A 22,474-nucleotide genomic window follows, 5' to 3' on the forward strand; every position below is an offset into this window, starting at 1 on the left:
TGTCGGTCTGTTTGTTTTTCTTCTTCTTTTTATGTTTTCTTTTTGCTTTTCCGCCCTTTGCTATCGACATACTCTCTCAACTTTTCTCTACCTTAATCCTCCTTAGATCTGCGCACCATTGCAACATCATATGCATTGTGTATAGTCTCTGGACTCACTGTTCTTATTCGCACATTTTACCCTCTCTCCAGCAGACAACCAACACAACCAAGCGATGGACCTCAACGACGCGGTGGCCTCCGACCAAGCGATGGCCCCCGACCAAGCGGTGGCCCCCGACCAAGCGATGGCCCCCAACGGAGCGGCGGCCTTCGACGGAGCGGTGGCCTTCGACGGAGCGATGTCCGACCAAGCGATAGCCTCCTCCATCCAAGCGGTGGCCTCCAACCGATCGATGGCCTCCCAGGCGCCGGATAAACAGCAACACGATGCCATACAGCCCGTCTTCTCACACCACACCGTCCGGTCCTTTCGAGCCTTCTTCAGCTTCTTCGGGGTATGGTTCCGAGTAATGTGGCCTGATCTTCTCATCATGGTTGTTTTAGGCGGCGCTGCTATTAGAGTTGGTCTTTTCCATCCATCCACCCACCGCCTTTTCTTTTTCTTTTTTATATATACTTTCTTCGCTCGACTAACACAACTTATTGTCAGATTAATGCAGCCCCCCTCCTCGGCACACGCACGTTCCCCGTCACCTTTGACCGGTCAGGTGATATCGTCTTTCCGAGCCTGGCGTACCCGAACCGCGGCTGGATCGTCAGTCCGTTGCTCACGGGCATCCTCTGCTCCGTGATCCCCATGTCGGTCATCCTGCTCTCCCAATTCCGCGTCCGCAGCTTCTGGGACGCCAATAACGGCATCATGGGGCTCGGCCTTGCTCTTCTCATGGGAATCGTCTCGAAGTTGTTAATCAAGCATCTCGTCGGCGGCTTCCGTCCGTCCTTCCTCCAAGTTTGCATGCCCGACACGTCTCTCGCCGCCGCCCGCAACGCCTCCGGGTTGAACGGCGTCGGATTCCAGCAAGCGTTCTACACGGCGGACATCTGCACCCAGCCGGACAAGGGCGCACTCAAGGTGGCCATGACGTCCTTCCCGTCGGGCCACACGACCGTGGCCAGCGCCGGATTCGGGTTCTTGTACCTGTATCTCAACGGTAAACTCAAGGTGATCTCTGCCTCGCGCCCGCGTTTGTGGACGGCTGTGCTGCTCGTCCTACCGCTGCTCGCTGCCTTTCTCATGGGCGCCATCCTCACCGTCGACCGGGCACACCACTGGTATGACATTCTTGCCGGTGCCGTCATCGGTACCGTCACCGCGTTGATCGCATACCGGAGTTGTTACGCGGCTACCTGGGACTGGCGGTATAACCATATTCCGCTTGCAAGGGGTGAGACCTTCTTGTACAAGCCGGGCAACGCAGCGCAATCTCGGCATGGGGTGCTCGCGAACCGTGATTGGGGCAAGCCACGACCACGGGAGGAGGAACAGTTGGGCATAGAAATGGAAGAGATGGTGTAACCGGAATATCCGAGGGGTTGCTTGCGGCGGATGGCCTTCAAATTGCGTACTTCCCTACTATTCTTTACTGTACAGTTGGAGATTTTGAACAGTTTGCCATGCTGTCTTTGTTACGAGGTGCTATCCATTGTACTGATCCGCTCATCAAAATACAGTAGTTCCATACTATAGGCCTGTGTCTGCTGGTCGCTCGAGTGACTAGGACTAAATTGGAGTTTTATTATTATCCTTAGAAAAGACAAGTGGTAACATGATAGATATGCCCATCTTCTTTGTGTTCCGACTTCCTCCATGTTTGAGTCCAAGGGGATTGATTATAGCCCCTTTCAACATATTTCAACATCACCAAATGATGTTTCTATACTCGTCCTTTGTCTCTTCTACTTGTGGGCAAAGCTCCAAGGCCATAACAATGCACACAAGTAGTTCTGTAGTCTTTCACATTTTTCGTAGATGATATTCAGGATGAGTATAACTAGTGAAGAACGCATCCTCAGGACGTCGACAACACAAGTCTCCATTTGATAATCATCTTCCACCATCAAAGACACAATGTTTATTCCGTCAATCATCATGCGCATCCTCTCGTCGCCTCCTGAGCCGGAGGGGAAATGGAATGCCGCGCCCCAACTTCAACCCTCTTCCCCATGCCGAAGGTATCCCCGTCCACAGCCACCCAGGACGCTCGGGAATCTATCATCGTTTACTCCCATGTATGCCGACGAGTTTTCTGTCCCGCCGTCGGGAGACAAATGCGCATCATGCGGGTTTCATCCCCTTGTTATCGAGGGGCGGAGGCCGGAGAGATGTGAGGTATGCGGAGGTCGGTCTCCCCTTCGTTTCCCCCTCTATGAAAAAGGCGGAGGTAGGACCGGGTTGGAAAACGGGGTTAGGCGTCGTGACAGTGTTCTTGGTAAAGGGGATAGGGGCTCTAAGTCTGGGTCGGAACTGTGGACGCGCAGAGGAGTTGTCAAGACGTTGTTTGGATGGGACGTTTATTGATGGGAAGGGATATATGAGGTATTCATCGTGGAGTTGGGGATTTCTTTTATACTGAATGAGATGGGGAAAATAAAGAGAAGTTCGAGTTGAAGTGCTGCTTTACTCGAGAATCCTCGAGCGAGGTTGTCACTGTCAATGGCTTGCTTCATGCCCCTACCCCTGAGCCGTGAGAAGACGATTTCAGGGGGCACCATTGAAAAGCTTCATATCCCGACACCCAACTCCCGGCCTGACCACTAATAACTTCCCTCCATCTTTCTTGCTCTTGTCTTTGTTCAATTGAAATACCTTATATTGGGATCCATGAAGCCGTCCTTCCTAACTATTGGAAGCTGCTGTGGACTTTGAGACACCTGCAATTTTGCCAAGGGGCCAAAGCCTAAAGGATCTAACTGAACTGTATTATTATTATTATTATTATTATTATTATTATTATTATTATTAATGTGTTTATTTACTTATTTATTACTCTGCTCTCGCCTAGCAAGTTAAACTGGCCTCCTGGGCAACAGTCCTTCCTTGACATCGCCTTCACGAGACTCCGGCAGTCTGGCCTGCCCAACTTACATGGTCCACCCATGAGTCCATGACTAGGCTCCTTTCTCTTGATGTTTTCCTCTCTTCTCTTCTCTCCATTGCTTCAAACACTTACTGAGCAATTATCACCAATACTTCAGAGTTGTCTCCTTACCCTGTAAGTTTTCATTCTCGGACACCTTTGGAGCATTCTTCAGAGATGCAAGCACAGGTACTGACTCGGGCGTGGGCGCCCCAGCCTACGTAGCTACCATGGCAGGTGCTTTTCCATCCGATTCCATACATCGATTCGTCGCAGCAGGCGTACCGCCTCGGATGGTCTGCCCAGCTGTGTTAACAGATGCAACTCTTACCTACGACGAGACGACGGGCGTGTCACATCTCAGGAGGCCGACGGGCCTGCAACCAGGGGACGGAATGAACGTATCGCCGCACTAGGACTCGGCGGTATTGGTGATTCAAAGTTTGCGCGTAAACCGCGAAGACGGCTTTGGATGGGCCGTGTACTTCGGGCCAGGATCTTCTTGGAATCGCAAGGGCCGTGAGCCAAAAGCGGCGGGGCGGCGAGGTGGCCTCCGCGCTACGCTCCGGGCACTTTCAGTGGCTCTGGATATCCTTGAGATCCTGTTCCTCTACAGCCCGAGACAGGTCAACATCTACATCGCGTTGGAGTGCAGGGCTCTTCTGATGGCTCTGTTTAGTGTGGATGATGGGGTTAGGGCTTGGATAGAGAGTGGCGGACTCAGACAGAGTGGTCACCGACAGCATTACTTTCAAGAGATTCAAGATGTCTACCATCGTCTCTGCAGCTTGGTACGCGATCCCGGCAAGATCGTCCACTTTTGGCAGGTTGACAAGACCAATCGCTATCTTCGGAGGGCCAGCATGATGGCTCGAAACCCTGATAACAATGTATAACTTAACGGGCCGATGATAGTGGGCACGGGGAGTCAGTGGCGGGGCTTGTTGTGAGCCTTACTTTGGCGTAGAGAACGGTCGAATTGAAATATCTATATCATCACGACGTGTGGTATGCTGCGAGCTCTCTTGAGTCGCCCCAAAAGAGAATTACTTCTAGATGCATGAAGCCCACACCACGGAGTATGGCAGGCTCGGTCCGGCGCCCTATCCTTTGGCCTGAGATGCGGTCGTCTAGCCCAAAATGATCACCCGAAGGAGAATTATAAGAACCAGACAAGTTAGGCCCCACGGCCCGGTGCCTATTCCAGTGCCTCAAAGTCGGCTTTAACGAGCGCACAAAGCCGGTCCACCAACGACTCCTCCTCATCATCCGATACGCCCAAGGCACCAGCACGCCACGTCGCTGTGCAGACCAAGCTTCCACCCTTGAGGCTGACGACACTGAACGCGATGGGAGGACCCGCCACCTGTCCCGGTTGCGCAAACACCATCCTCCTTATCCCGAGGGCGCCTCGCCGATCGTCATCTCCTGCCAGTGCCGGCGCCTCGTCGAAGACCCCGACATTGCTGACCTCAAACGACGAGTCCCGCGGCTCGCCCATCTTCCCTAGCGTCCATTTCCTGACGCTGGGAAGGTACCTCAGGAGCCCGATGGGCTGGTCTTGCAGCGTAGCGGCGCAGGTAGCGAACTCCCGCGTCGCCGCAGCTGCCGCGGTCCACTCCTGCTCGGACAGGACGCCGCTGCCTCGGCCGTTGCTGCTGTCCTCGCTCGAGCGGCCGCACAATGCTCGCTCGTGGCGCACATAACTTGCGGAAACGAACTGGCCGGTCTGATCCTCCGGTAGGCCGACGGCTCCGCGCATGTTAACGGGTGTCTGCGATACGAAATTCGTGACCCCTTTGTCCGGGATGACCCGGCTCAGTGCCCGGGCCACGAGTTGACCGAGCACGGCGGTAAGTTTGGCGTCATGCTTCCTCGCAGCGCGCAGGGCCTTCTCTAACACGGCGGCTTCGATCTCGAATAATGCTATCCTCGTACGACTCTTGTGCGGGTTGAAGTGGATAGGCGAGGCGGTCCACGTTCCGGCGTCGACGGTTGAGGCCCCGGATCGCAATCCGAGCCATTGCGTGAGAAAACGTGGGAAGACGAGGGATAAGAGAGGCGACAATAGGAAGGACCAGGAGATGGGAAGCCTCTCGGGAGTGTCGAACGGGATGGGGAACGGCGTTTGGGGCGTTTCGACTGCGTTCGACAAGGGCTTGTCTCTGAAAGTGGTATGGAACGCTCGTAAAAATGTCCGATGGAATGATAATCCGGTTGGCCCATCTCCGACGGTGTGAGAATAGCAGAACGCGATGAAACATCGGGAGGGTGAGGACGGCAGTGGCGTGACGACGATCCTCCAAGGTGGGACGCCTCGGGGGAAAGGTCGGTCCAAGTTGGCCTCCAGTGCCCGCTGCATTGCTCTCAAGTCGTCGGTTCCATGCCCCTTGACAGTAGCCGACCCGTTGTCTGTATCGATGAGAACGTGTTCTTCCAGGTTTATGCGAGGGACACGCTGATAGAAGGCCTTGTCTGTGTGCATGTCGCTAACAGCGACACAAAGGAAGGGCTGTTCCTCGATACAGACCCTTAGCGGATGGAAGTAGAAGCTGGATGATAAAGGGTCGCCTTCGCTGTCAAAATCATAGATGGCCCCGACGATGACGGCATGGTAAAATCCAACATCTTCGCGGCTGATGGTGCGCAGTTCATTTGGGCCTGTGAGAGTTGGGAGTCAGGACAGCTGAGACCAACAAAAGGCAGCATGACAAAAAATAGGCCACCCACTGGCGTACCTCAGAAACCCTTCTGGTTCATCCATGACGGTAAATCCGACCGACCGTGGACAGTAATGGAAGAAGGATGGAGCGGCGGCGCTGGCGGCTCGCGATGCAAAAAGGAGGAATATTGGGACGAAAAAGGGGTTCACTGGAACGAACGTGAGGACGCCTTGACCTTCAAATGACAGACCCGTGACTGATTAGTAATCCGCTCACTATGACCGCAGTGGCGCTATGACCAACCCAGTTCTGAGACGAGGAATTTCACAAGACACAATTCAAGGCCATTTATGTTTTCGACGCTTTTGTTTTAAATATAAGTATAATTCAATTATCTCCAATTTCTGCATGGCAGCATACGGGCCGGAAGCTGAGCTACTTGTGCATACTGTGCGTCTTCCGCGTATCATACTCCATACCGCCCTGTCTGCCGGTGTTCGCACCACTCTTGCTATGCTCAGCCCTCGAGCCCCTGCTTCCACTCGTTCTTCGAGCTGTGATGCTCCATCTTCTTCCCCGGAATGCTATCCGTCTTCTGGTTCTTCTTCTCGACAATCTCGGCTTCTTCCTGCGCGATGCTGGCGTCGATCTTGGCGCCTTTGGAGGGTTCATTCCCATGCATAATGGCCTGTCCAGTGTTTCCCCTTGCGGTCAGCATTCTGATCGGAAAAAGAGAAAGGGGAAGCATGGGCAAAACAAGGCGACGACGTACGGCGTAGCCGGGTTCATGTTTGTATCGGTCATCGATTTGTCTCTGGGTCTAAAGTGAGAGGCCATATTAGTCCCTGATCGACCTTCCTTCGTCTTTACGCAGTGAAATGCGCAAAGCGGAGGCAGGACACGCACATCTTCGGCACGCAGCTCGTTCATGATTTTGTTGCGGTCCACTGTGCTCATGTCAGCTTCGTGGAAGGAGGCACTTGATGGTTTACGCGTCACGACTGAGTGAAAAGTGGGCAGGGAAGAGGAAGCGGTTTCAGCATACTCTGTCCCATGGTATTGATTCCATGTGGCCTGCCCTCCCTCTCCACCTCCGAGATACTGTAGTTCTCCTGGTCTCCGCCCTTATAGGTCATCCGAAGACCGACGCTCGACTGGCTGTTCGAATGATCTGTATCTGGTGCCATGTTTCTGGTGATTCGAAATGGGGTGGGGGGGGGGGTGGTGTCGAAGAAGAGAGTACGAAGAAGACCAACGGATTAGACTTGATTGAATTAATCTTTGACAATGTAGACAAAGCTGCTTCGATGACCGATTGTCCAGTTGTTTGGGGAGACATTATGGGTTATATGGGGGATGGCTTTGCTACCATGCGTGGTTCAGTCTCATGGCTTCATCTCAACGTCATCGACCCGCAAGTCGGCAACACCTCTCCTATGTTAAGGGCATGATATACGGTTACGACATAACGACTTGGTAGGTACGAGTTTGATGGGGGTTTGAGTCAGCTTTATAGGTACATGAACGTGACCTAAGAATGGTGGAAAAGTGACGCCTGATGAAGACTGAACAACCTCACCGTACACGTGTACATGTCTAGCGTCATTCCTCAGTGATCCGTTGAAGCTTCACCTGGATAAACAATCATTGTTTTCATTAGGTACTGAACTTAATCAATGGTACACGCTTAGGATTTATTAAGCGTCTTCTTAACACCTAGCTGGCAACGTTGTGGCTTCAAGTCACCCAAGCATCAATGCCTCCAAAGTGTCACGGGGTAGATACCTAGGTATTGTAGTGTGTCATGAACTATTATTGTACTCGCTAAACACATCTCCGGTACCGGTAGGTCGTATGTCTCGTATCTTTTGATCCATGGCCTCTAGACAACCCCAGAATTCTATGACCCGGTAGGTCGGCTGGCGCCCCGTCATCGGGGCTTTCCCCCGTGAACGCCTGGCTCTGCGTAAGAAAATCAAGACTTTGCTGCGAAAACAACCAATTCAATGCGATCTCTCATTATGGCCAATGCCGAACGCCGACTTCCGCAATATTCGGCAAAAAAAAAACAAAAAAAAGCAGAAGGAAATCCTGCAACTAGACTTGTCTCATCGTTTCGGGGCGCAGGTCTTGAACATAGAAATCGAGCTTGTCCGAGTGGTATACGTGCCCGTGGGGCTGACTGGCGCGCGTGTAAATATTGTCGATGTCGTGCATGTGGAAGGTCTCCGTCTTTGTGCACTGGAGAATGTGAGGTAGCCCGGGCGGGTTGGTGAGGCGGAAAATGCCATACCTGAGGGTATGAGTCAGTGATGTGTATGTCGCCATACAATGAGGGAAGTAATGGGGGGGAAAAAGGACGGAGTCATTGTCATCTTGGGGTTGGTCCTTACGAAGGCTCATGCCGCGGGGCGCACACGATGGCAATGCTCTCCGGCATCATGACCTGGTAGCCAGCCTGGGTGTGCAAGTCCCGCGAACTCATGAAACACGTCTGGGTCGGATGTGTGTGGATCCAGCCGAGCATCAGCAGGTCCTCGTTGATGCAGTATTCCAGCATGCCCGACTCGTTTTCCGTTTCACACGTGTCCGACGTGGACTTCTGCTCCGGGATGAGGAGGCAGCTGACGAAAAGGGCATTGTTGATGGGCCGGCCACAGAGCATGCCGCACATCTCCAGCCCCTTCCTGGTGTGGTCAGACGCGATCTTGAGGAACTCCTCCTTGAGACGGGTGGGGATGAAGACGGGCCGAATGGGGTCGCCGTTCTCCAGATATGCCGCTGGCCGGAAGGCAATGCGTTCCTTCTTGGGCGGTGGTTCTATCGCCGCCTGCTCCTTCGGAGGCCGGCGCGGGGCTCTTGTCGGAGAAGGCAGCCGCTTATAGGCCGCCGCGGGCTCGGGCTCCTTGCGGGGCCGTTCGGGAGGTCCCGAGTCAAGTCTGTGGGTGGTGGGTGCGACGGCTTCCTTCGGTGGCCTCAAGGGCGGCGGCAACGGGGCCGGGCGCGGGTCGAGATGCGCCCTCTCCGTCTCGAGAGGTTTCGGTCGGGAAATCGAAGGGTAATGATAAGGTCGGCTGGCAAGTCTCGGCGGCGGCAAAGAGGGGGTCCGTTTCAATCCCGTGGTCGGGCTTTGGCTCGAGGTGGTCGAGCTCGGGCTCATGGTATGGCGGAAGGCATCCTCGACACGTGCGGTGTCCTCTTCTTCGCCCACGGCGTTGTAATCCAGCCAGCGCCGCGTCGCCTCCATCTGCTTCCGCAACTCTTCATCCTCGTCTATGTCATTTATTGGTCCCTCTGGGAGGCTTCCTTCGTGTTTTGGTTCGGGTTTCCGCTCGAGTGGGTGTTCGGACTCTGGAGGGGGCTTATGATCTTGTACGTTCCAGTCATCCCACGTGCCCCCCTTGCGACGTTCCATCTCCAGCTCTTCGGTGACGCCTGCCTGCCGTGTGCCCCTCCTCCGCGCATCTCGGAGCTGATAGTCTCGTTGCGCAAGGCCGATGGCAAGGTCCTGGTTGTCCCCCACGTCAAGCACCTTGGCCTTGCCGCTCAGGGTGGGGTCCCGAGCAGAGAAGCTGTCGTAACTCCGGACCCTCGAATGGGAACGTTCAGCCTCTATCTGCTTCTGTGATGCTGTCATGGACTTCCATTCCTCGTACTCCCGATCTATCAGCGGCTTCAGTTGTTCGAGGCGCTTGAAGACTTCCTTGCTCTGTCGGTCTCGGAGAGGCTTAGCGATAATTTTGTTCACGGGCGATTTCGCTTCGGGGTGCGTATTGAGGTGCTTGAGGACCAGGATGGAGTGACGCCAGAGCATAAGATAGGCCTTTCGATAGTCGCCTTCCTCCATTGCGAACCCTGCCTGAGAGATGCGTTAGCAGACCGCGAGGTCAACTTCGATGTATACCGGCGCACCGAGGCGGAAGAAGATGACGCACTTCTTGATAGAGGGTATCGGCGGAGCGAGCCCAGTACTTGAAAGGAATCGTATGCTGAAACTGGAAGTCTTCTGCCATGGCCGCAAGCTCCTGCGAGCTAGTAGGCCGGCTCGGCCTTGGTATTGACGTGCCGTTCATCGTGATGGGCCAGACGAACGGGTTCCTGGCAGAGTTTCGAAGGTGGGAGGATGAAAGCGAAAGTCGAAAGTCGAAAGTCGGAACTTGGGACGTCGATGATCAAGAGGTGGTCGCGGTCATTCGGCCATGGCTCGGTCTATTCTTCGCACGCTACGTTGCTAAGGGAAACTGCGTTGATCCGCAGGAGGACGGAGGAATGATGGATGTCTTCCCACAGTATCTTGGACCACGCGTCAAAAGGTCAGTCAGGGACCTTCCCTACCTTTCCTTAGCTGCCTTCGGGTGGGTGGGGGGTCTGACATAACGCACGGCAGATCAGAACCCCCCTCGCGTAGCATCGGATGAGGGGAAAGTCACATGTTGTTCCACCTGACCAAGATCCGGCATTACTCCGGGAAAGAATGAGAATCAAAAGTTAAACCAAAATGACGGAATACCGGAGTACATTCCCCGCCATTCCCATCATTTCCATATTTCCATCCCACCCACCACGTTCCAACGGTTGCACCAACGCAATATGGGAATGCACCACCATAATCTCCGTTTCTCTCCGTTCCATCCGATCTCACCTACCTACAACGTCCCTCGACTCGCCTCACGCTTTATTCATGTAGCATCTCCGTAATCATCCTGCCTCTGACCATTGTCTTATCCGTAATTACAACCTACGGACGGACGTGGGTTTGCCTGCCGGTCGGGAATAATCGGCTCCTCCCCCGTCATTCACAATCCTCGACGACCTAGACACAAGGCTTTAATTTTTGCATTCCCAGGAACATTCGGAACGTTCTGACCGTGGCTGTCACATTCAACCACCGGGAGGTAGCCCGGTGGCGATGGGGAACAAGGATGAATAGATGAATTGGTACCGAATATTGCCTCCTGCCCCTGCCTATGGCCTGATCATTCGGGAAAAAGCGACCCTGCCCGAGATTACTGTCCTCATGAGGCTGCAAGGCTGCCACATCGTCCGAGCTTTTATCAATATCAAACAAACATATATTTCGGATTCCGGTCTCGTTGTCCCCTGGGAGTAATTGTTGTAATCCAAATTTCTTTCTCCTGGAATTAGAGCATAAAAGTGTCCGTCATCGAATGCGTTGGAACTTCACACTACACTCATTAGTGCAAATTCATCTGTCTGGATATATCAGCTCCAAAGCAACCAGTCTACAATTTCTTTTTCCACTTTTTTTTCCTTCCATTCAACATGTTGTCTCAAAAGGGCAAAGGTACGTTACCGCATTACCATCAATCACCCCCCCACCGCATCAGCTAACCTGGTCATCAGACGCTATCGATAGCGTTCTGCCTTCCTTCTCCGTGACCCTAGGCCACGCCTCCATCCAAACCACCGATTCCATCTGGGAGTCAGCCGTCCAATGCTTCGAACAAATCCTCGAGGCCTACGAAGCTCGCGCCGTCCTCTCCGGCCTGGAAAATCTCCGGAGCATCCTACAAGCAACATTTGACGAGGAGGTGCGCGGCCTATTGGACTCGGACGCACAGGGGTTGAGCCTACTCGACGATTCCCTCGACGACGCCACCAAGGCCCGTGTACTAGCTCAGGTCGTCGCCGGCACTGTCGCTGTGCTGGAGCGGACGACTGACTCGGGCAGGCTGGTCAGCGTAGAGCGTTTCGGCGCAGAGGTCCGACGTTTCGCGGAGAGCGACCACCGGAGGAGACTTGTCGAGACGATTGAGGGAAGCAAGGTGTTCGCGCGGTGTTACGCGCCCCAGCAGATCAGGGACGTCATGGTCCGGGCCGTGGAAGACCGCCACGACGGCGAGGATTGGTTGGGAGAGGATGGCCAATCTGCCATCGGCTGGGCGACGGAACTTCCCTCGAGGAACATGGGGTTGCCGTGGGGTTTCACCATCCTGGCATTGAACTGATTCTGGCGTCGCACGTGGGATTCGGATGGAAAATCTTGGCGGGCAGACATCAGATAGACGGCGTTCGGGCTAGCATCATTCATGTTCATGATCGAGGATAACGACCAAACCCAACTCTTAGAGCAACTTAATAATAACCACACCACACCCGCCACTCACTTTCTTATTTTTCCGCTATCCCTCGCCTAGCCCATTGCGGCAGCTTTGCCTTTGCCCGCCGGTTGACCTGCAGCGGCAGCAGCTTGTGCTGCAGATTGTGCCTGGATGATCTCTGCCTTCTTCTTGTCAAGCTTCTCCTGGATCTCATTCAGAGTAGCTTCGTGCCTCTCACTGCACAGATCATTAGCACATGGAGTCCAAGGTCGCAAGAAGAAAAGAAAAGAAAAAAAAGGTATCGTCGATGTTCCTCACATTTCCTTGGTGATAAACTCTAATCGTCCCTTGACCGTGCTCTCAGCCTCGGCCCTGTCCTGCTCCAAGAGGACGCTGCCGACCAGCTTGTATATGCGTTCGCCATCCTTGAGGTTCTTGAATTCCTAAGGTAGGATGTTAGGATGGAGGCATTGGGTATCTCAGTGGGGAGCGCCGGGGAGGATGTGAAGAGGGACTTGATCCGCCTACTTGCTCCACCCCGAGGTTTTCCTGTCTCTGAGCCTCAAGCTTTTGCCTCGCTTGTACCGAGTTTTGCAATTCTATGCACCGCTCTATTAGCATAATAGCACCAAATCCAGGTTTAGACAATACTACTTGCCTAATTGCAATTTTGTGTATTCCTCCGAGAGCGCCTGAAGGCGTGCTTGAAGCTCGGCCATGGTGAATGACAGACCGCTGTGAGCTTCAATGTTTCCTTTGGTACCCCTCCTTGGAAGATTTTGTTGGTAGGACTGAGTCCGGAACGCAGCAAGATAGGACACCTCTTTATTCTGTTTCCGTACTCGAATAAATTTCAGGAGAAGGCAATGAGTATATTGTCGGCTGGTAAGACATTAAGATATTCAAGACCGATGTGGATAGACAAAATCCGGCTGTTAAAGGTAAAGACTCATTCATCTGTGAGACGACAATTGAGGATGAACACCGGGATACCTAAGGTACGTAGCCAGGCCCTTGACGACCCCCCACTGTTTCTCATAATCGCAAACGCCCGCTTAAGAGCACTAGGGGGAATCTCCGTAGCATGGTATAACCATGAACAGATGGTCACAATTAGAACACTCTATAGACGAACATAAATGTGTAAAGCAATTAATAAATAAACAGGTATGTCTTACTTAATGATATAGGAAATGGCGAGAGCTTTCCAACCTTTCCTGCCCTGACAGGTGTCTTCGTTTTGAGAATAATCCTTTGTAATCTTATACCTCGATAAGACGGTAAGCTCTGGGTTTGTCACAACCCCCCCCCCTTACTGCCCCCACCACAGCCACAACACCCCAGGCAACGTCACTTGGTGGGCAATCCGTCGTCGATCTTGTTCCTGCTTCCCCCTCGCCCACTTTCTCGCCCACATCGGCCCAGGTCGGACAACCCCCCACTTCTGGCTACGCAACACCTCTGTTTTGCAAATCTCAGTCTTGTGCCATTGTTTGGATCTACCCAAGGGCTGTCTGTACTATCTCGAGTCTCCTTTGCGATTCCACCCCGCAGAGACGACGTCGACCGACAATCACCGCCTTTTCAAGATCTTGTGGCACGCTTCGAACCTACGAACATCCCCAGCGCCATTAAGACCGTCATTGCTATCTGACGATACCACCATAGCCCGCGATATACCCGTCTTGCGAAACACCACCCTCGATTATTTCGGGTGGCTTTCCCTCCCCTTCTCCCTTCGCCTCGCACCCCGCTTCGCCCTTCTCTTAGACGACGGAACATGTCGAACGTTGATTTTCTCGGCCGGGCGGTCAACACCGTCAAGCAGGCCATCGAGGCCGACAATGCGGGCGAATACGAGCGCGCCTTCAACCTCTACAAACAATCCCTCGAAGTATTCGTGCTAGCCATCAAATACGAGAAGAACCCCAAATCCAAGGACATGATCCGCGCCAAGACCGCCGAATACATGGACCGCGCCGAGAAGCTGAAATCCCACCTCGATGAAGTCGAAGCGAAGAAAACCGCGGGGAAAGGAGCCGTCGGCGCCAACGGGAAGAGCAAGGACGATAAGGAGGAAGACGGCGAGGATAAGAAGCTCAAGAACGCCCTCAGCAGCGCCATCCTTCAAGAGAGGCCCAATGTTCGCTGGGAGGACGTCGCTGGCCTCGAGGCCGCCAAGGAGACTCTGAAGGAGGCCGTCGTGATACCCATCCGCTTCCCCAGCTTGTTCCAGGGGAAACGCCAGCCGTGGAAGGGCATCCTGTTGTACGGCCCTCCGGGTACGGGCAAGAGTTACCTGGCCAAAGCCGTCGCGACCGAAGCGAACAGCACATTTTTCAGCGTGAGCAGTTCCGATCTGATCAGCAAGTGGATGGGCGAGAGTGAAAGGTAGGAAACCTTGCCCCCCCCCCCGCCCCCTGCTGGATGCCGAACAACTGGAATACAGGGAGACAGGGAGAAGGCAGGGGTTGGAAACACGCGGGTCGAAAACGTTTGGCTAACAACAGTCCTCGCACGACAGACTTGTCAAACTCCTCTTCTCCATGGCCCGCGAAAACAAACCATCCGTCATCTTCATCGACGAAATAGACGCTCTCTGCTCGCCCCGAGGCGAAGGCGACTCGGAGGCGTCGCGGCGCATCAAGACAGAGCTCCTGGTGCAGATGGACGGCGTGGGCAACGACAGCAAGGGCATTCTCGTGCTCGGCGCCACGAATATCCCCTGGCAGCTCGATTCGGCCATCCGGCGCCGCTTCCAGCGTCGTATCCACATCGGTCTCCCCGACGCCGCCGGCCGGGCCAGCATGTTCAGGATCGCCGTCGGTGACACGGAGACCAATCTCGCCGTGAACGACTACACCGCCCTCGCTAAGTCGAGTGAAGGGTACTCGGGCAGCGATATTGCCAACGTAGTACAGCACGCTCTCATGAGGCCCGTGGCTAAGATTGTACAAGCGACACATTATAAAGAGGTACGTTGGACTCGGCCCTTTTGCCCCTGATTTGGCAGGGTTTTGGCTCCCCTGAGTGTAGAGAGTAGTAGTTCACTGACGTGCTACGTGGGGGGAAACAACAGGTAATAGTAGACGGGCAGAAGAAGCTCACGCCCTGCTCGCCGGGCGACCCTGCCGCCAAAGAGATGAGCTGGCACGACGTGCAGTCCGACGACCTGCTCGCGCCGACCGTCGACGTCAAGGACTTTAAGCTTGCGCTGAAGGAGACGCCACCGACTGTATCGATGAGCGATGTCGAAGCACACCAAAAATGGACGGCAGAGCTAGGCAGCGAGGGAGCATGATGACGAGGCTCCAAGTCGAAGCCGAAGCGTGCGAGACGAGAAAAGAGGAAGGGGGACCATGGCGTGGGTGACTCGGTGAACAATGGATGCCAGCCAGCTCCCACCAAGAGTTTCGTTTGGAAGAGTGAAGTGCTTGGAAATCCCACATCTACAGTACATTCAGAGCAAAGAGAAGAGGTACGGGAGGCAGTAGCCCGGGTGAGGAAGGGGAGAAGGGACGCGGTGGGCAGACATGCCCCTGCAGCATAGCAGAGCGGTTAGGTGGTTTCGGGAACAGCACATGGCGTCCTGCGGCGTTTCTCGTTTTTGTTCTGTTGTCACCAGGCCTTTATGGGATGAAATGATGAGGATGGGCCACGATGGAAAGGGGAATGAATTGAAAGATGATTAATTGCTTGCATTGTGTGGCCGGCCCCCTTATGTAGCGTATGAACAATTCCGTGTTAGTTAGCCCTTACCACAGGGAATAGCAACGGTATGGCTGTTTGGACATTGTTCAACTCGCCCAAGCCTCATGTTCGTCACACGCAAATATCACAAGGCCAGAAATTATGGACCTGTCGAATGAGCTGGGTATGAACCTTCATGAGATGGTACATAGACGCGTCTAACATGTGACGCCAATGCAAAGACAAGACATCGAAATTGCCCAAAGAAACTCCTCATGCCGTAGATCCCTTGCAACTCCAACCAAAGACCGTAAGCAAGAACACAGAACAGAAACGAACGAGCCGAGACAAGCCAAGAAAAAGCCGACCCCAAGATGCGCTTATCTAGTCATCGTGCTTGGACTTCTTCTTCTTCTTCTTCTTCTTTTCGCCATCGCCGCCTGCTGCGGGCTCTTCTGGGGCGCCTACTTCGGACTCGCGCTTGCGCTTCTTCTCCTTCTTGTCGGACTTGTCCTTCTTCTCCTTTTTGTCCTTCTTGTCCTTGGACTTCTTCTCCTTTTCTCCTACGTCGGCGGCGGGAGCGGCGAGCTGGGACTGATCGATGTCCATGGCGTCACCTTCGATGGTCTTGAGCACGGATGCCTAAATATCCCAGTCAGTATTCCGTCACATGGGCGATCCAACGACAAAAGAGGATGAAAAAACAAACAAAAAAAAAGCAGAAGACATATCCACTTACCATTACATCCGCGTTCTTAGCGGGCTTCTTCCCTGACGCGTAAAACTCGAGCCGATCCTCGACCTGCTGGCGCAGCACCTCACCAAACCTGACGGACGGCTCTTCAGAAAAGTTGTCGATCCGGCTGGCGATACTGCACTTGTTGGCGAGGTAGCGCGAGATGCGTCCCTTATGACGAGCCCCAGCCTTGCCGATGAAGCTGCTGTGGTAGATGAGACCATACTTGGGGGTGTTGCTCTTCGTCTTGAGCGCGCGGAAGAGGGCCTTCTCGGCACCGAGGATCTGGAGCGTCGAGGCCGGGTACTTGGACAGGTTGGTCAGCGAGCCGGCGTGGGAGATGAGGCGGGCGGCCACGGGCGTGCCGATGAGGCACTGCAGGTTGGGGGCCACGATGTGCAGCTTCCGGTCGAGGTAGTTGGCCGTGGCGCGGCGGGCCTCGGCCTGCTGGACGACCGCCTCGGCGAAGCCCTTGACGATCTCCATGTCCTCGGGCGTGATCTGCAGGCCCATGGACACCTTGGCCGCGTCGATGATGGCCTGGGCCTTCTCGCCGTCCTGGTCGACAATGGCGGCGATGTCGTCCACCTTGTCGTCCGTCAGCGTCGACTTGTCGCCGATGGCGAGCACCAGCTTGGCGTAGGTCAGGTTGTCCGACTCGATCTTGATCAGCTCGGGGAAGTGCCAGCCGTACCACTCCCGCACCCGCATGAAGAACTGGTTGACGCCCTTGTCCTGGAAGTCGATGGTGGCGCTGGCCTGGATCACGTGGTTGTCGTTCTTGGTGGTGTTGAACTTGACCTTGCTCCGCGAGTAGGCGTGGCCGAGGCCGAGGCCGGCTTGGGCCGACTCGCCCGTCTGCAGGCCCTTGAGCAGCTTGTCGGCGTGCAGGCGAACGCCGCGCAGGAAGTCGGCGGCCACCTCGGACGTCTCGCTCGTTTCGCATTCGATACCGTTGAAGGTGGATTTGATCATGCTGGCCAAATTCTTCTCGGCGACGGCGAGGACGACCTTGCTCTTCTTTCCGCTCGTCTTGGGGAGATTGAGCTCGAGGATGGATTTCAGGTTATCGGACATTTGACCCTCCGAGATCATGTTGATTTCACTTAGGGCTTCCTTTCCGGTCCTGTGCCACCTAGTTAGTCCCCCAGTGTCCCTATATCCAGCATCTCCAAGTTCGTCCTCGGTACACATTCATCCCTCTCAGGCTCCCAGTGTCCATGTTCCTCCCGCCTGCAACTCGACTCGGGCGCCCGAGGACTTGGGGGTGGGTTTCTTCTTCTTCTTTTTTTCGGGTAAAATCTTACTGGAATGGGGTAAAGTTGAGGAGTTTGACCATCTTGCCAAACTTCGAAAGGTCATTGAGGGTTTCTTGGGTCTCCTTGGAGCGAAGACCGATGCTGTCAGCTTGGTGTTCGACCTGAAAAACACCATAGCCCATCGGGGCCTCATAGAGGATGTAATTGACAGACGCCATGCTGAAAAAGACTGTCGCCGAAGCCTATCAATTCAGATGGAATCAAAGTCGGCAGTAGACAGCTGGAGTGGTGCAATTGGACGTCGGTTTCTACCAAAGATGGACTGCGCGACCGACGATTGTTCTTGGTTGTACTATTTTTTCCTTCACCCACGGATTGGAAATTTTTCCACCGTAAAGAGCTTCTCGACCCACCTTGTTTGAGCACCCACCCTCGGCCAACCAATAAACATCTCTCAAACTTGAGTTTCGGTGGGGCTAAGCTCGGTTCATTCATGAAGACCACATGACCATACACGTGACCTTTTTCCTTTCCTTTCCCAACCTCGAGCCGATTTTCCAGAGGGCTTTCAATCCCTTTGTTTCACATAGTACAAAAGGTGTCACAGGTGATTTACTTGCTGAGCTGGTATCGGTGGATTGTTGATCCTAGGCTCTAGTCCTATAGAGAGCCGTTGATCTGCCAATTTATCGCCATTCTACATACGGATACTCACGGGGTTGACGGCCAAAGCCCTTGTTTGTTTCTTGCGAAGCATTGGTCTAACAACGCTTCTCACATAGACTCTCATGCCAACTCCTGTCATAAACGATGCTGAGTATTTCATCTGTCTGCCCAACGGCCTGTGCCTATCTACATGCCGGTTTCCCCATAGGCATTCAATGTTCCGGAACGCCGTGTAAAGAAAGACGCAAAAAGCTCCACTGACGACAATGCTGTCTAAACCCTTCTCTTCTGCCCGGGGGGAAACAATGTTTATCGTTCCTGGATGCTGCCAACAAATGACGGGTCCTTGACACTACCACCCGCATCTCCCAGTCCGGCAATCGGTCTGTTGTAACTGAAGCCCTGGAACTGGTTCTGCATGGTCTGCGACAGCATCGCATCCTCCACGTACGAGTCCTGGGGCGCTTCTGAGGTAAATTCGGGGTCGAAGTTATTAGTGTCGAGGGCATCCACCTGAATAATGATCTCAATCAGTAAAACATCCACATACAAGAGAGAAAGAAAACACTCGCAGAGGGTTTCACGTACCACATTAGGCTTGAACGCCGGTTCGTACTTGCGCTGCAGGAGCTTGCGCCAGTCAATGGCGTGGAAGAAAGGATGCGCCTTGATCTCGGCTGATCCGTTGGCTCCGAGACGCTCCCTTGGATCGCGGTTCAGCAACCTGGTCAGGAGATCCCTGGCCGCAGGAGGGACGATATCGTGACCAGGGAAGTGGAGGGGGTCCGAGAGGATCTTGCGATACATTTCGTTGGTGTTCTCATCATAAAAAGGAGGAAGACCCGTGAGCATCTCGTAGAGAAGAACGCCCAGGGTCCACCAATCCACCGTCTTATTGTATCCCTGCCCCATCAATAGCTCGGGCGCCAGATACTCGGGGGTGCCGCAGAAGGTGTTAGTTCTGTCCTCATCCTTCATATCCAGCTTGCAGAGACCAAAATCACACAGAGCGATGTGGCCCTGGTAGTCGAGCAGAATATTCTCGGGCTTGAGGTCTCGGTAGATGACGTTGAAGCCGTGCAGGCACTCGAGGGCGCACAGGAGTTCGGCGGTATAGAACCGGGAGCGGTTGACGTCGAATCTTGTCTCCTTTTGTAGGTGGTGGAAAAGCTCGCCTCCATTGACAAAGGCTAGCACGAAGTAGAGCTTCTCGGGCGACTGGAAGGTGAACTTGAGGGGGACGATGAACGGGTTGTTGATTTGCGCCAATACGGAGCGTTCGGCAAGGGTATGGGCGACTTCGGATCGAGAAATGATTTTTGCTTTCCTGATCGTCTTCAGGGCGTAGATTCGGTTCGTGTCCTTCTTGCGCACCTGCATAACCTTGCCGAAGCTGCCCTTGCCAACGACCTTGAGCAGGTCAAAGTCATCGATAGTGAGCTTGCCTGCGCGGTTCTCGACGTACTCGACGCCAATCTTGAGCTTTCCAGTGCCGTACTGTACGTCCACCCACTCAACTCCACTATGGCCGAGAGCGCGCTCGCGGTTGTTAAACTCGGCTGCGGCCTTCTCGCGGTCCTTCTTGTTCGCCTTGGGGTCCTCGACGAAGTCGTGCCTCTCCTCGAAGCGGGGGTTGATGCGGGCCAACCCGAGGAAGATATCCTGGCTACGGCCTGATCCAGGAGGGGCCATAGGATTACGCATGTACAGATGGATGACGAGCTCCGTGACGCGAGACACGTCGAACTTGTACTGCGTGTTTCCTCCGGCCCAGAGAGGGTTCTCCGGTGTTCCTTCAACCGAGTTGACAAAGACTTGCATCTTGTCGAAGTCCAGTAGGGCGTAGGGCATGTATTTGCCGGAAATACGGCCATGGTTGGTGGGAATTCCGCTGAAGCCACCGCCGGCGGAAGTCTGTGGGCGGCCACCGCTGATAAAAGAGCCGATGGTTCCTCGTTGGGAGGAAGAGGGGCGGACGGAGCCAGCGACGGTAGTGCCACCAGTGGACAGCGACCCTTGATGCGACGAAGCAAAGATTTGTCTGTGTTGTTCGGGGAGGGAGAAGCCTTGACCTTCGTGGAGGGTAACGACGAGGATACCGGGCTTGGGGGGGTTAACGACAGGGGCCTGGACCATAGCCTCCGAGGCGGCTACGACAGTTAGTATCAAATGCATGCCGTGTCGGACGGGTTTGGGGCTCCGTCCGATTCAAGCAAACATATGGGTTCGCGTACCGATGTTTCCCTCCGTCGTAGGTGTCACCGACCCCGATAGGCTGGGTTGGGCCTTTTCGCTGTCTGTAATGGTGGAGGTTGATGGCGAGCGGGAGAAGGTGCTGGCCAAGGGCCCAAGATGGGTGTCCTTGAGCTTCTTCGTCAATTTCCACGACATTTTGCGAAAGCGTGAGGCCAAGATGCGCAGAAAAGGGGGAATGGGCGGTGGGAAGGAATGTGGTCGGCTAGAAGATGAACAGTCCGGCTGGTGAAGACGGTACGAAGTCGACGCAAGGCCAGCCAAGTCAGTCGGGATAGTACGATACAAAAGCGTCAGGTTGCCCGGCTGTGGTAGTGTATAGCGAGAATGATGATGTAGAGGTCAGCTAACGTAGAGATGGAAGAGACGAGGACGAGCGACGTGTCTATCAGTCGCTCTCTAGGGTCGTGATTTGTTGGTGTTGATTCGGTCGCCGCTTCGTTGGAAGGAACCCCGCAAGATACGCCCCACTCTTATGTTGGGTTGGACGGACGGACGGTGAGACAACCGCTGAAGAGGTAATGCTTGGCAAGAACTGGACAAGTCGCCACCAAGGGATGGAAAGATGCAGACTGGTTTGGGGGAAATATATGCGTGTAGGAAAAAAAACTTTACAGAAGGCGCGTGGGAAAATGGTTTGGAATAATGGACGATTAAAGAACAATTTGCGTGCATCTGCTTGGTTGCTAGATGGAAAGAACCCCGAAGCTTACGAAGCAGCAGGGTGGCAGTGCAGCCATTGCCCAGTACCTAAGGTACCTACCTACCGTACAATGGTTGAGTGAAAAAGGGAAAAGGCAGGAAGGCTGTGCTCGCCTCGGTTCGGAATAAGGGGTGGAGGGTTGTCGGGAGGGGCCCACTTCCCCTTTCTAACTTTCCCCTCCCGACTCCCGACATGTCTCCAGGGGGTAATTACTAACCAAGAATAAAGCTGCGGCGTAGGTACCTACCCGTACTATCCGTAATAATTCTTACTCCGCAGCTGTATTTCGACTCGTATCAGTGGCTTCCTACGATACCTATATTCCCTAGGTATTACCTTATTCTGTGTCCGTCCCACGGCTTTTCTGCGTTGATTGAAGAGACAATCACCATAACCAATCTGTTAAACTTTACCAACACTGATTTTCCCTTCCCATGAATGAGAAAAGACATCCAAGATGACAATCCTGGGAAGAACACCTAGAGACAACCGCCAGTCCAGTTGCTAGGCATTGCTTCAACGATTTCAGCAACACCGATACGAGAAGCTAAACAATTAGGCACATACTAATGGACGTTCTTTGCCATGGGGAATTTACCCAACAGCGGGCGTCAAGATACCATGATACGGAGTATTCCGTATATTCTGACGAACGTGTTTGCGTTTCATGAAAGGACCAAAGGCCACAGACAACCCCGATTTTAGAGCTATACGAGTACGTTGTCTCCTCTGGCTCACATTGAGAACAGAAGTAACACTCCGTAATTGTCTGGACATAAATCACACAAGTAACGATCTATAAAGAATCCATTGCCCTTGTAAAGACAACAGTTGCAATCCCATCTACCAAGCTGTAGGCAGGACCAGCTCCCCGTCCGGCCTCGAGCACAGCTTCAAGACCTACAGTGGCGATGCTAACGTCGTGCCGCCCCTACTGTGGCTGCTCTGCTCCTGGAGCTAAGACCAACATCCTCACTACCTCATAACTTGACAACGACTTTTCACTTCGTGATCCAACCGGGAGAATAATCAGTTCATCGGTTCTAGCACCGCAGAGCGATGAGCCAAGCCTAGTATTGCACAACAATTCACCTATGGTCTCAACAAGAGAGGGGCAGGCAGGGGCCAATGTCTACACAAAATGTGGGGGGCAGTCACCACGGGTAACGCAGAGTCGCAGAGTCGGACAGACGACAGAGGGCGGCACTTCTGTTCGTGGTACAAAGAAAGAGGTGGGCCAGAATACCAAGATAAACGCTAAACCGGGGGGGAATAAACGATCCTCCACTGCTGAGATATAATTAAGATGCAGACGGACGAGGATGGTCGGGCCTTGGGTATCAGATAACGAAAAGGGGCATGC

At 53.9% G+C, this 22,474-nt stretch overlaps 10 protein-coding genes across 10 annotated transcripts; 4 read left to right on the plus strand and 6 right to left on the minus strand.

Annotated features, from left to right (window-relative positions):
- Positions 1-479: 479 nt before the first annotated feature.
- Positions 480-1,684, plus strand: SODALDRAFT_347111 (acid phosphatase/Vanadium-dependent haloperoxidase). The gene is made up of 2 exons (XM_028613285.1): positions 480-562; positions 652-1,684. The coding sequence occupies exons 1-2, from the start codon at positions 512-514 to the stop codon at positions 1,516-1,518; spliced, it is 918 nt and encodes a 305-aa protein (XP_028469822.1). The 5' UTR covers positions 480-511; the 3' UTR covers positions 1,519-1,684.
- A 2,355-nt stretch (positions 1,685-4,039) lies between these two features.
- On the minus strand, positions 4,040-5,843 carry SODALDRAFT_303010 (hypothetical protein; the record flags this gene model as incomplete). Its single annotated transcript, XM_028608941.1, has 2 exons — positions 4,040-5,740; positions 5,810-5,843. 2 exons carry the CDS (start codon positions 5,841-5,843, stop codon positions 4,278-4,280), a joined length of 1,497 nt encoding a protein of 498 aa, XP_028469823.1. The 3' UTR covers positions 4,040-4,277.
- Positions 5,844-6,213: 370 nt separating this feature from the next.
- SODALDRAFT_326182 (hypothetical protein) lies at positions 6,214-6,955 on the minus strand. The gene is made up of 4 exons (XM_028610106.1): positions 6,788-6,955; positions 6,649-6,689; positions 6,515-6,562; positions 6,214-6,430 (listed from the first exon to the last, which is right to left on the minus strand). The coding sequence occupies exons 1-4, from the start codon at positions 6,927-6,929 to the stop codon at positions 6,260-6,262; spliced, it is 402 nt and encodes a 133-aa protein (XP_028469824.1). The 5' UTR covers positions 6,930-6,955; the 3' UTR covers positions 6,214-6,259.
- An 884-nt stretch (positions 6,956-7,839) lies between these two features.
- SODALDRAFT_341602 (hypothetical protein) lies at positions 7,840-10,055 on the minus strand (the record flags this gene model as incomplete). The annotated part of the gene is made up of 3 exons (XM_028613045.1): positions 9,678-10,055; positions 8,136-9,601; positions 7,840-8,035 (listed from the first exon to the last, which is right to left on the minus strand). The coding sequence occupies exons 1-3, from the start codon at positions 9,813-9,815 to the stop codon at positions 7,840-7,842; spliced, it is 1,800 nt and encodes a 599-aa protein (XP_028469825.1). The 5' UTR covers positions 9,816-10,055.
- A 970-nt stretch (positions 10,056-11,025) lies between these two features.
- On the plus strand, positions 11,026-11,711 carry SODALDRAFT_318790 (hypothetical protein; the record flags this gene model as incomplete). Its single annotated transcript, XM_028609405.1, has 2 exons — positions 11,026-11,047; positions 11,107-11,711. 2 exons carry the CDS (start codon positions 11,026-11,028, stop codon positions 11,709-11,711), a joined length of 627 nt encoding a protein of 208 aa, XP_028469826.1.
- Positions 11,712-11,956: 245 nt separating this feature from the next.
- On the minus strand, positions 11,957-12,768 carry SODALDRAFT_286967 (prefoldin subunit; the record flags this gene model as incomplete). Its single annotated transcript, XM_028608559.1, has 4 exons — positions 12,463-12,768; positions 12,333-12,403; positions 12,123-12,247; positions 11,957-12,041 (listed from the first exon to the last, which is right to left on the minus strand). Coding segments are annotated over exons 1-4 (342 nt in total), but the record flags the coding sequence as incomplete, so codon positions are not given.
- A 435-nt stretch (positions 12,769-13,203) lies between these two features.
- Positions 13,204-15,282, plus strand: SODALDRAFT_374401 (vacuolar protein sorting-associated protein). The gene is made up of 3 exons (XM_028614676.1): positions 13,204-14,195; positions 14,329-14,779; positions 14,884-15,282. The coding sequence occupies exons 1-3, from the start codon at positions 13,585-13,587 to the stop codon at positions 15,103-15,105; spliced, it is 1,284 nt and encodes a 427-aa protein (XP_028469828.1). The 5' UTR covers positions 13,204-13,584; the 3' UTR covers positions 15,106-15,282.
- On the plus strand, positions 15,188-15,673 carry SODALDRAFT_354139 (hypothetical protein; the record flags this gene model as incomplete). The annotated part of the gene is made up of 3 exons (XM_028613692.1): positions 15,188-15,282; positions 15,350-15,421; positions 15,616-15,673. 3 exons carry the CDS (start codon positions 15,188-15,190, stop codon positions 15,671-15,673), a joined length of 225 nt encoding a protein of 74 aa, XP_028469829.1.
- On the minus strand, positions 15,461-17,835 carry SODALDRAFT_303020 (SIK1 protein). The gene is made up of 3 exons (XM_028608942.1): positions 17,538-17,835; positions 16,234-17,356; positions 15,461-16,136 (listed from the first exon to the last, which is right to left on the minus strand). The coding sequence occupies exons 1-3, from the start codon at positions 17,705-17,707 to the stop codon at positions 15,879-15,881; spliced, it is 1,551 nt and encodes a 516-aa protein (XP_028469830.1). The 5' UTR covers positions 17,708-17,835; the 3' UTR covers positions 15,461-15,878.
- Positions 17,836-18,464: 629 nt separating this feature from the next.
- Positions 18,465-20,546, minus strand: SODALDRAFT_267810 (kinase-like protein; the record flags this gene model as incomplete). The annotated part of the gene is made up of 3 exons (XM_028607571.1): positions 18,465-18,668; positions 18,744-20,305; positions 20,390-20,546. The coding sequence occupies 3 exons, from the start codon at positions 20,544-20,546 to the stop codon at positions 18,465-18,467; spliced, it is 1,923 nt and encodes a 640-aa protein (XP_028469831.1).
- Between the last annotated feature and the right edge of the window lie 1,928 nt (positions 20,547-22,474).

Source organism: Sodiomyces alkalinus, assembly GCF_003711515.1.
Source record: "Sodiomyces alkalinus F11 unplaced genomic scaffold SODALscaffold_1, whole genome shotgun sequence".
Lineage (NCBI taxonomy): Eukaryota > Fungi > Ascomycota > Sordariomycetes > Glomerellales > Plectosphaerellaceae > Sodiomyces > Sodiomyces alkalinus.

What these genes read in the sequence shown, in the direction of transcription:
- SODALDRAFT_326182 (XM_028610106.1), bottom strand. Translation starts at nt 6,929, where the DNA reads ATGGCACCAGATACAGATCATTCGAACAGCCAGTCGAGCGTCGGTCTT. An exon ending in AATCAATACCATGGGACAGA is followed by an intron (nt 6,690 to 6,787) that starts GTATGCTGAAAC and finishes ACATGAGCACAG; the next exon opens with TGGACCGCAACAAAATCATG. An exon ending in AACATGAACCCGGCTACGCC is followed by an intron (nt 6,431 to 6,514) that starts GTACGTCGTCGC and finishes AACACTGGACAG; the next exon opens with GCCATTATGCATGGGAATGA.
- SODALDRAFT_374401 (XM_028614676.1), top strand. Translation starts at nt 13,585, where the DNA reads ATGTCGAACGTTGATTTTCTCGGCCGGGCGGTCAACACCGTCAAGCAG. An exon ending in TGGATGGGCGAGAGTGAAAG is followed by an intron (nt 14,196 to 14,328) that starts GTAGGAAACCTT and finishes CTCGCACGACAG; the next exon opens with ACTTGTCAAACTCCTCTTCT. An exon ending in AAGCGACACATTATAAAGAG is followed by an intron (nt 14,780 to 14,883) that starts GTACGTTGGACT and finishes GGGAAACAACAG; the next exon opens with GTAATAGTAGACGGGCAGAA.
- SODALDRAFT_347111 (XM_028613285.1), top strand. Translation starts at nt 512, where the DNA reads ATGTGGCCTGATCTTCTCATCATGGTTGTTTTAGGCGGCGCTGCTATT. An exon ending in TAGGCGGCGCTGCTATTAGA is followed by an intron (nt 563 to 651) that starts GTTGGTCTTTTC and finishes ACTTATTGTCAG; the next exon opens with ATTAATGCAGCCCCCCTCCT.
- SODALDRAFT_303020 (XM_028608942.1), bottom strand. Translation starts at nt 17,707, where the DNA reads ATGGCGTCTGTCAATTACATCCTCTATGAGGCCCCGATGGGCTATGGT. An exon ending in CTCAACTTTACCCCATTCCA is followed by an intron (nt 17,357 to 17,537) that starts GTAAGATTTTAC and finishes TAGGTGGCACAG; the next exon opens with GACCGGAAAGGAAGCCCTAA. An exon ending in CTAAGAACGCGGATGTAATG is followed by an intron (nt 16,137 to 16,233) that starts GTAAGTGGATAT and finishes TGGGATATTTAG; the next exon opens with GCATCCGTGCTCAAGACCAT.